At 33.1% G+C, this 12,081-nt stretch overlaps 1 protein-coding gene across 18 annotated transcripts in view; it reads right to left on the bottom strand.

Moving 5' to 3' along the window:
- Ca-beta (Ca2+-channel-protein-beta-subunit) overlaps positions 1 to 9,317 on the bottom strand; it is a 158,655-nt gene extending 149,338 nt beyond the window's left edge. For 8 of the 18 annotated variants that reach the window (XM_064220670.1, XM_064220665.1, XM_064220664.1 and 5 more), the window contains exons 1-2: positions 9,139 to 9,316; positions 5,869 to 5,975 (exon numbers count right to left, since the gene is read on the bottom strand). In XM_064220670.1, the coding sequence (XP_064076740.1) occupies positions 5,869 to 5,937 (69 nt within the window). In that variant the 5' untranslated portion in view covers positions 5,938 to 5,975; positions 9,139 to 9,316. Of the gene's footprint in view, positions 1 to 5,868; positions 5,976 to 9,138 lie in introns of those variants that run through there. The other 10 variants (XR_010309972.1, XR_010309973.1, XR_010309971.1 and 7 more) reach the window with 4 other exon arrangements.
- Between the last annotated feature and the right edge of the window lie 2,764 nt (positions 9,318 to 12,081).

Below are 12,081 nucleotides of genomic sequence, written 5' to 3'. Positions count from 1 at the left end.
GCGTCACATCGGCAACGCGCCACCGAGCTTGGGAACTAAGATGTCGATATGTCCTCTGTTTCTATAATTACATGGCAATTGGCTCCCTTACCCTTCATTTTAGAGCACAACAAGACTAAGCAATAGATTTCAGTAGGTAGTATCTACCCTGACGGACTTGCAAAAACTCCTACCACCATTTTTAGATATTCCATTTTAATTATTATATGTGCCATCTTTTTGTTCTAATAATCATCTCAATAACACGAGCTCACTCTTCATACATATCATGGAAATATTTCCATAACTCGTCTCAATTTGTACAATAAGAAAATGTGAACAGAGAACAAAGAATACAGATGTACATACATCAGAAATGTAACTGTAACTTGCTTGAACTGCTACAGAACTGAGAAAAGGCGAAGTCTTCACAAAGTTGTGATACTAAAACTTCCCACAAAACATATAATAGTATCAGGTCAGAATTAAGACTATGATAATCACGCTATACGATTCTAAGAAGTTTTTTCCTATAAATCTAGAATATTTCACCGCTACATAGCATAACTAATAACAGTAGAACATTTTGATTGTATACAAAGAAACAGTCGAATAACGGCAGCCATCTTGGGCAGCATTTAATTGACTTAGAAAAATGCTAAGGATAATGTTTGTTTGGTTTTATTTTGTCTCGCTGGGCGAGTGTCGGGCGAATTGAACGAACCACGGTTCCGTGATGGGAGCAGAGAAGGCCGGTAGAGTTGACAATGCATATTTAAATAATAAATTTGAAAATGTGTGTGAAATCTTCGAAAAGATTCCATTTTATTTAATATGATATGCCTATTTTATATGAGCGGTATGGTTATATCATAGGTATTTATTATGGTGTTTATATTTTATACCAGATATTCTTATTAAATGAGAGAGCTCATTGCGAGAAATACATATATTTGTTAGATATTGCTTACATCTTATGAAATTTTTTATCATTCATCTCCTGCTCAGGTAAACGCAAAACATCGTTTGGAAATCTGCAAATTTTGGATCATTTGTATGCAACGACCCAAATGAGAGCAGAATAATAAACTTAAGAGGAGAACTATGCCCACGAGTGGGAAAATAACAGTATGGTACATAATTTTATTATCAAAAACGTAACTTTCAAACTTTTGTAAATCTTTAAGTAACTCGTGCCAGACTCGTGTCAGGCGAAAAGAACCAGACTCCTTACAAAGCTTTTCCCGCTTGTATCATGAAATGCCCCCTCTATTTCTTCACAAATCTGTAACCAGCAAACAATAGTCAAAACAAAGCGAATTTTTTATACGGCAAATCGTAAGGCGGAATGTAGGCCGTACCGTATAATGAGCTTCGGTGCACGAAATTTATTATACGACGATCTTTCTGAGAAACTACTGAATAATACGGTGGCGGCGGTCGAGGTATGCGGGTTCGGTTCCCGTGTGCCGACCGGCACAGTTATGTTCGTTATGCTTACGTAACCGAGCAAAAAGTCTAATCTGGACGACGGTTGTAGGTATTAGCTTGGAAATGTAACGGGTTGGATGATTTTATACTATTTCGATTAGTTTATTTGATTTTTATTTTCATAATTTATAATATACATAATTATATATGTTTATTTTAAATAATAATAATATACTTAAAACTTTTATCTGCCTCGTTTGCCTAGTGGTTTGCATATAATAAGGGTTTAGATTCTAAGATTCTGGGTACAAATTTCTGAGAATTCTAATGGAAAATTATCAGTAGCAGTTATGAATTAGAAGTCTGGCACTGGAACTCTGTCATACAAAGAACATAATGCTGCGTAATTCAGACACGAAGACAATATTATTATTATAATTACACCAAAAAACACTTTATTAAAATTCATAATCTATTCCTAAGATTCTTTATTCTAAACTGACTGAAAACGCAACTTTGCGTCCATAGGGTTCAAGCTTGTTTCGTGGCAAAAATTCATCAAAATCGGCTTCAAAAGGAGTTTTAATCTCGAGGCCGTTACAGACAGTCAGTTACTTTCGCATTTGTAATATTAGTATGGACTAAAGATAAAGTATTTAATTATTAGAAAATAATATATATAGAAATATGTATTACTTATACCAATGTAACTTGACTATACCTAATATGTTTATATATTACTAATTTAAAGCAATATTAAATTAGCTAAGCAATAAAATACTTAGTAAATATATAAAACGAAAAACCATTATCTGTCCAACTTTAATCTCAATAAAACTTCTGACGGCGCAAATTTATTGACACAAGTTTTGTTTTTAATATATTAAAATTAAATTTCGCATTTAATTCTTACGTAAAACACGCACCAAATGTTTTATGAAAGTTGCATATATAAAATGTGAATTCATAATAAAACAAAATGTTTTATTAATATTAAAAATAAAAAATCTGTATAGTATCTGCGTACGCACACATCCGCGCAAATGTTGCGTAGATCATTATAAAGTCTAGGTGATTCGCTCTCATTAGCTGCGTCTGCGCATAATGCACAAATCGCGGATAACTGTGGGTCAGACGACCTTGTCCGTTTCACGGAACGGCGCGCGCTCAGCCACGCCCCCCGCCCGCTGCGGGACGAATATCAAACGAGTCCTACTAAACCGAAATGATTTCTCTTAAAACAATATTTGAAGATCATTGTTTCAACGCTAAACTGTTTGCTAATCTGAACAAAATCAAAGAAATCATTTCATTCTAACTACGTTTCATTGATTGCGTTGTAAGTTAAATGAGTCGATGGTACAGTTGCCTGATCGGCGGCAAGTTCGTTCACTGGACTGACCCAGAGATCAATAATATATATACAGAGATTATTGGATTTCTCCAGTAACAGTCCTAAGTGACAATGTTAAACTACCGAACATCGGAAAACACGTAAAGCTAATAGTTCTGCGCTTAATCTCTCACCGGGCGTGTCTGGCGGTCCCATGGGACTTTGAGTTATTAAAAACCGTTTTTTTCCTTTGTATTTTATCTTTAAATACTTTGTGGTAATCTGTGGCCGTGCTTCTGGGTAGAAACCACCTACCAATCAGAAATCAGCAAACAGCAATACTTTGTATTTCAGACTAAAAGTTAAATGAGCCAGTGCAATCGCAAAAATCAGAAAAACTTAGCTCCTATGGTCAGAGATCCATTTATCTTCTATAAAAAATCATAATATATAGATATAGTTTCGAGTAAGTATATAAGTAACGAGTATGTGAAATCCCACGCGGAAGAAGTTTAATATAACATCCGGACCGCACTTAAGTTTTCAATTTGATTATTTTTAAAATGGATCACAATTTTGACGCCATCAAAAGGTCAAGCTCCGATACAACCAAACGATGACTCAATCAAACGACGCGATAATCAATTCATTCATAAAGTGACGCCACTCAGCCATAAAATACGCCATATATAAAATATTATTTGTAATCGATTTGTAGACTTAAAACAATCATAACAGCATTATTGTTTCTATATAGGTAAATTGATGTAAGCTTATTGTTACTAATCATTATAATTATTCCATATAAATGCAGTCTGCCTGCCAAATATCAGTAGCAAAACATGAAAAAACACTTTAACGATTTACTTACTTATCTCAATACAAGAACACCAAGTATTCATCTATACTAATATGTAAAACTCAAAAGTTTATATATTATTACACGCGAAATTAAGGATGAATAATCTCAGAATCTTCCAATCCAATTTGAGAAGTCTCTTTCAGTTAGGTTATCGACTATAAAATATCCAACATAGTCCACGAACACAATGTTTAACTCGGTTTCACCGGAATGGAGCAGCTCGTTTTGAACAGAGTCAAGTTGCTATGCTATGTAAAGAATCAAATTTAAATATATTTATATAACAATTGAGTGCAAATTTTGTAACGCACAAATTCACTTACATCGCGTAGTGTTTTTTTTGCAATACGAATAGCATCTCCATTTAGTTTGGTAGTTATCATCTTCGTACACCGCTTAAAATGTTATCAAAGAAACGTTTAACCTCTTGAGTCTAATGATATTTTTTTACTATGGATTGAATTTACCTAAACCTCAATAGTTCAACGGGCAATCTTGCGACATACATGTCCTTGTTCCTTGGACCGTTATCGTTCCCATTCCTAGCACAAGATCGCTTAAAAATATTAATAAAATATCATTATTTAACTAACCTAACTCATACATATATAATATCGTAGTGGCGTAAGTGATATTCTATTCGTTTTTTAGTTTATTTCCATTGAATTTTAATGGTCATAATAACAACAAAATATTATTAAGAAACATAACAGGTATATTACATACTTAATTCTCAAGAACACATTCAATATAAAATATTAGACGCTTACGTTAAAAATATTAACCAATAAAGTTACATTTTAACAACGACATTTATAACTCGTCTAAATTATGATTATAATAAACGAAACGAAAATTTCTCAAAACAGTAATAGTTTAAGATCTAAATCAAAGGAATAACGGAACAAAAGAGGTCGCATGTCTATGAAATAAAATAGATTTTGGTCATTGCCAAATAAACCCATGCTATAATCATAGTTGTAATTGCGCACGCGAATTGAGAGGATTATAATTGCTCAGTAACGAATAGGATGTTTGGCGTTAAGGCGATGGATATTTAATTAATATAATCTTTATAAATTAGCCGAGTCTTTTAAATTTATTTTTTTAAATAACAGTGTTTTTTTAATTGAGTTCAAGTCGCAACTTTATTCATATGAGCCCAGGAAATTAGAGACTTCTAACTAACTTAAATATAATAAATATATCAAGGATATACATATAGATTATTATATATATTGACAGATTATTTGAATACGTTAAGCAGTTGAGATATTACACTAATTAAACGATTTTTATACTTTAATAGATCTCTTCTCTCACAAGCAAAGACTTAATAGGATTACTTCAAATCTCTTTTATAGTAGCGGCTGACCATTGTTTGTTATATTAAAGATTTTCTCAGTATATATACTTATATCGGACAAAGAAATAAAGCTAACATTCACTTATTTCCTAATATTATAAAGTCTGTTTCAATGTACCGGGTAATCTCAGGAACTAATAAAATACCAATGTATTTCTAAAAAAAAAAAAAACAAAACAATGTCAGCTACATTATTCCTGAGTGCAATATAGTATAAATTATATTCATATAATTCAATTTATTAATAATAATAAACTAAATATTAAAATAAAACTGCCTCTTAAGAAAATAATAAGTGTGGGTGGTGCAAAATGACCGTTTATGTAATTTGAGATTTGCTGTTCCGAGCGTCAATAACTCTAATTGTTGCTACAAACATAGATTGCCTTATATTCTGCAATTAAAGGAATATGGCACGGTCGTCGCATAACGGACCGCGATTAAATCATAACGTTTAATATCCGACAGATAAACTATGTCGGCGATGACTTAGTACATATGTACATTTAAAATATGTTGACGTAATATAACTCCGATAATTATATAAGCTATATTATACATAGTTTATTATTTTATTGGTGGCTATTTGTAAATTGTATGTAAAGATTGTATAGTCTTACTGTACTCGTCAAAATGGGGAAATCAATTGAGATATTTATTGAATTATCATTTTATTTGTTCATAGCTATAACTTATTAAACCAAACGCATAGTTCTTCTAGTCACCGAGTTAGCTTTTAGCAATAAACTCTACTTTAAATAAAGGGTTTATTGTATATTATTAATTACTTACCTAATATTTTTTACGGGTTAGCACCTCTTTACGTGGTTCTGAATCGAATGGTAAAATTATCATTTGTTATTAGTTACGACGGTACTCATTTTCAGATTCAATTACCTGGTGGGGGTGGTGGGAGCGGTGCTGGCGCGGCGGGTCGCGGGGCTCGTGCGCGCGCGCACCGCTCATGCTACGCCGAGGCGCATGCCCGACGACGCGCCACCGCGCTGAAACAAATTATACTTTACTTAGAATTAGAATTAAATACAAAAACTATACATCCATTAGGATTTCTATAGTATCTGTTCAATCATAAAGTATACATATAATTCACATATTAAATTCGGCATTGTAACCCATTTCACAAGCTTAAAAACATCATAATTCAAACTTAGTTGAGTAAAAAACCCGCTTTATTGATTTTGTTGGCCCTTATGTTGTTGAACTATTCAGATTCCATCGCGAATAAATAAATACTAATTCAATAATAAATAACAATATCTTGAAATACATTAGTAAGTGTGCTGCGCATGCGTATATACAACTTTCACGTTTCGCTTCGCTCGAATAAAGACAACATGAACTAAATAGCTGTAAACCTATAAGACAATTTATCAAGGTAGTTTTTGATATGAACCCGGGCCGGGCATCGAACCGGGAGCAAAGGTTAACTGCGGCGGTTACATTTGAAAGTTGTCATTCTACCTGCGCCCGCGCAGCTCGTGTCAACGCGAACTCTCACGGGGTCAAATGTTTTGGTGACGAAAAATTGTGGTTACGCTTCCTTATTTAAATTATTAATGTTTACTTGGTTTTTATATCGTAAAAATAAATATGTCTTTTCGAAATAATAATAATATATTAATCTAATAAGTTATAACGTTATTAATAAAATAATGAACACAGAGCGAGCAGTTGTACGAGACTAATGTAAGTATTCAGATGTATAAGTTCATAAAATTAATATATAATTATCCATCGAGAGAGATGACATATTAGTTGAAGGTGAGGAAAACATCGTGAGGAAACCTGCATTTAAATAACATAAAATATATTATGGTGTTTTCATAAGGTCGACTGCCTGTGCAATTTGAAGAACAAAACTCAAAGATTACATTTCTTTTACATACAATCGTTTTTAGAATTACGTAACAACGTCGCATTATTTCTCGTCGATATTAAAGCGCGTGCTCAAATGCAGGACCCATCACAAAAGCGGTGCCGCTTCTTTTGCGGCGCCGTATGCAACCACCCTTAAATGCCCAAACAACCTTAATAAAAAACAAACGAGAATTATTTCTTCGAAAACGCTAATCTTTAATTAAGATTTTACTATTATAAATTAAAACAATATAAATTGCCGTGTACACAAAAAATACAGTTTAAGATGCGTAAATGAACACATGAGTAATTAAAGCAATGTAACATTTATATAGATAATTATAACTGTGATTCAAAAATAAAGTCCACTCGTACGCAAAGGCCTCACGTGTTAATGTGGTTCGTGCTTTTTTCGCCAGGTTCGTCCACTTTGACGTATTACATTTTTACATTAGCAGCCTGTAAATTTCCCACTGCTGGGCTAAGGCCTGCTCTCCCTTTGAGGAGAAGGTTTGGAGCATATTTCACCACGCTGCTCCAATGCGGGTTGGTGGAATACACATGTGGCAGAATTTCGTTGAAACTACCCACATGCAGGTTTCCTCACGATGTTTTCCTTCACCGCCGAGCACGAGATGAATTATAAACACAAATTAAGCACATGAAATTCAGCGGTGCCTGCCTCGGTTTGAACCCGAAATCATCGGTTAAGATGCACGCGTTCTAACCACTGGGCCATCTCGGCTCACCACTGGGCCATCTCGGCTCACGTATATATGAAAGAAATTAATGTAATATATGCAGGTTTCTTTCCTATATTTTCCACAACCGAGAGACGAATTACAAACAATATATAACATATGATAACATAATGGTGTTTAAATAGATTTTAACCCACGAACATAAATTAAGATTCACGCGTATATTGGACCACTTCAACTATTGTTTAATTATCATAAATTAATTAAGTTATCATAAAATATTTATAAATAAAAGGTTTATGTAATTTATAATTGTGTTATTTCGGGTCAAACCGACTAATCGCGAAAAGGTTTAAGATTGAATATATCCCATAGTTTTCAAAACTAGTGATCTTTAACATGAATAATACATTAATCTACGTGCTATATGTTTGCTATGTTATCCATACATATCTATATATTTTTATATTACGCTACAATATCAACCACTTTATTTACATTTATTCTTAAAAAAAAGATTTTATTTTAAACAACAAAAAAAAAAAATTCCAAATTATTAATCGCCATTTTTAGAATACGCAATTAAATGACGTACAGATGTAATGAATTCACATCATGTCGAAACAAACAATCCTATTTTATTCTGATATAAGTTATAAAATTATTAGTTATTTAATTTATAGCAAAGTGATACTTTAAAGAAAACCGCTCATATCCTATAGCCATCTCTTTCCCTCTTATTGACACCTGTCATTTTGACAATGGCTCTAACACCGACCATCAACAAAGACCCTCTCCGCCCCTCCTCAACCAGAATATCAAACTATAAACGGAGTGTATGATAAGATACCCGCAGGTCAAATTAAGTTGGCGAGGGTACCACTGCATTTGATACTGCACAGATTCTCGGTCAAGGTCGATAGACCTGCAGTGACTGCAACGTTACGTATAACATTTTTATACATTTAATATGACATCATTGGTCATTTAAAAACGCGCGAAATAATTAATATAAATACAGATAATATTAAAAAGTTATTGTAGAAGCTTATGTTGTTATAAGCATTGTCGTGACAACAACAAAAATTTAAAATTGTAAATAGACAATTGTGTATAAAATATTAGGTTTAAATTTATTACAATTACTAAATTAGAGGGTGGAGAGAAAAATTTTCACTTTAGAGAGTTGTAATTATTATTAAACAAAGATGACGCACGGCACCTTCGTCTGACATGCGCATTAGAGTCTTTGCTAATATAATTAGTAACAAAAAAAAATACGTTTAAAATCAACTAAAACTTCCATTTAATGTAAACCTTATTTCAGAAATCAAATTTAACTAAAAAATCCTTTTAAACGTTTCCTATGTAGACTTTGAAATACGATTACAGCGGAGTGATTGGTTTATATTTCGTACAACATCGATTTTCTTCGCCCAACGCCTATACTTTAACCTTAATTACTGAATATGGAATATTAGTCTGTACTTAACACTAACGCTTGTGTTTGTATCACATATACATCGAAATTATTCTATGAAATATATAAACACAACATGACTCACAAGAAACAATTGAAAAAACTTACACTAAACACGAAATAATCAGTACGTACGATGAAACAACAAAAGCAACGTTCACTACACTACAGTTTTGAACACAATGCTACTTAATGCACTTTTTTACTGAATTTTCACAAGCCCTGAAAACTGCAGGCCATACCACTGACATTTGTCATGTGCGGCAAGGTTTCGGGCGTGTTCGGCAAGATTCGGCAATACTCATGGCGCTTCCGTCGCCACGGCCAGTAGCTTGCGTACGGTATTGATCGCAGCCTCGGCGCCCGGCCGCCGGCCGCCGGTGGCGCCCCCGCTTGGCGCTAATGAAAGCTGATGGATGTCTATTATTTAGCAACCTCCAAGAATGTACGCAAAATTAATGGTTATTTTATTGATTTATTGAACGCTAAATTGATATTTGATTCGGGAAGCGGACTTTTTGAGACGTGAAACTTATAAAGTTTGATGATATCGAAGTTCTCTTCCACGGAACGTAAACATGTAGAATATAGAGATAACTCTTGGGATTTGAATAAGGACCTAATCACAACGTGATAAGGTGTACATTTGTGTAGTCAAAGGTGGCAAGTAAGCTTTGCCTAAAAAAACAACTTACTTCAATGTTTGTAAGCCTAAGCATATGAATGAGTGATTGTATAATTAAAATTAATAAATTATTATCTCTTATTTTGTTCCAACTATTATTTCATATAAAATAGTACCGTACAGATTCTCCTACGAATCAAAACGCTTCTAAAAATGTATATTGACCATTAATTGTAAGAATATGTACATTGATTTTATACATTGAAGATAAATTCATAAAATATCATTCGATTAACACAACCAAATTGCAAGATGATGATGATTAATGACGAGATTGTTAAATGTGTGATGTTTCCAATTATATAGTTATTAGTCCCTAGAACATATCGGTTGTATCAAAAGTGTGATCATGCACAAAATATCGATGTCCATAGATACGAAATCTACCTGAATTGTTATTGTGTGTGTCAAACTTCCCATGATATTTGATCTTTTTACTTTAATAATTATTTTTATTTATATAAATAAGGTCTTCATTCATAATTGGAGCTTATATCACCATCGCTCCAAGTGGATTTGACGGATTTTCATCGGACACGTACATTTCTTCTCGTGATGTTTTGTTTCACCACCGAACTCGAGATAAATTATAGGCGTAATAATATATTCCATAGGTTACGGTGGCTAGATTTTATAGCAACAGATTTATAATTCTTAAAGTGCCAGTGTCTCTTGGCGGAGGTGACCAATCGTCATCTGTTGTCACACTCTTCCTAAAATAGCTTTTTTAAAAAAGAAAGTCAAACGATTAGTAAAATATTTCCAAAGACGTCGTTTTCAATAAAAATTGACGTGATTGGATCGAATTTCCCGCGTCGAACCGGCACATTTAGATTGAGTGCACTTGTTTTTCACTGTCTCCGCGGCTAATGGCGCCATTTCTCATTTACCCTCCTTGCTTTCGGGAGGGCAGTGCGTGTCGAGATATAACTGAGCCATTGGATAACCTATTATACTATCTATCTCTTGTCGATAACGAATTTCTAACTCAGAAACGAGGCAAATTTGTTAGCTCATTACGATAATTTAGTTGTACTTTGCTATTATTCGTCAAATATGTCGAAAATAATTGGTACAACCTTATAGTTAAACCTTTACATACTACTCAAAAGCGTTAATAGGGCAATTGTTTATAGGCCGCCTAGCGATGTAAAAAGTCGCAAGTTCGATCTTGGCCCCTATAGCACAAGATTTTAGCTTTATTTGAGAGATGAATAAGAGAATTAATAACTCCTTAAAATGGGGCGTTCATACTATTATTTTTTTAAATAAATAAAAAATTAAAATTACATCAAATTCTACACTTGATTAGTAAGTTCTAAAAATTAGTAATGAAAAAAGGATATTTCTCAACACAAACAAACAATTCGTATAAAACTTATGGAAACAGTTAAAATTACTGAGACATACTCGAAAAGATACTTTTAAGTTTGTTAAAGGTCGTCCTTTTTTTAAATATCAAAATTAAAGTGGAATTGGAAAAAATAAAAAAAATGCATTTATTTTTTTTAATATTTATATTTGACAAGGTTCTGTTCTAGGATGTGTGTGTATCCATAAATACCAGATGTAGTACTCTTCCCAAATAAATTAACATAATCTAACTCATGTACAATTAAAACGGAACACATCCTGTATGGAAATCGACTAATATAATCTCTGCGCTTTTTTGTAATTCTTTACGTTACCCTCCGTGGAGAGGGTAATTACACTAGCTCACTCACCCTTCAAAACGGAACACAATAATACAAAGATTTAAGTCTATGTTTGATGGTAGGACATTGATTAGCCGGTCGTACCTGTCCAGACGGCGTTGCATGAAACCAGACAGGCTAATATTCTATACTATATAATATATAGAGCAAGGTTAGTATTCATAGAATTTATATAGGATATATCTTTACATATTTGATCTTAAAAGATGATTACGGACTTTAACCCGGGCCAGTATCAGTGAATTTTCATGTGCTTAATTTACGTTTATGATTCATCTCGTATTTGGTCGCGAAAGACACCTGCATATGTATTTGTATGAAATTCTGCCACGTGTATCCACCAACCCCCATTGGAGCAACGTGGTGGACGGTGAGGCAGTATGATATTCACAGTCTGTTACTTATTTACTATATCATAGTATAGGTAGCTATATATATATATATATGTGTGTGGTTGTTAGATTAATATGAACTGATTAATGGAAAATCTGTGTGAGTCCGGTTATTATGATATTAATATTAAAAGTGCATAAATGTTCCACATTTGCATGAAAGATGTCCAAATGGAAAAACAGGAAAATGCATGTATGTAAATACTAGGTGCTTTGTATTAAACAAATTTCTAATAATTTTTTTATGTGTTAAAAAATA

Source organism: Vanessa tameamea, chromosome 4 (genome assembly GCF_037043105.1).
Source record: "Vanessa tameamea isolate UH-Manoa-2023 chromosome 4, ilVanTame1 primary haplotype, whole genome shotgun sequence".
Classification (NCBI taxonomy): domain Eukaryota; kingdom Metazoa; phylum Arthropoda; class Insecta; order Lepidoptera; family Nymphalidae; genus Vanessa; species Vanessa tameamea.
This window is presented reverse-complemented; position numbering and strand designations above follow the sequence as displayed.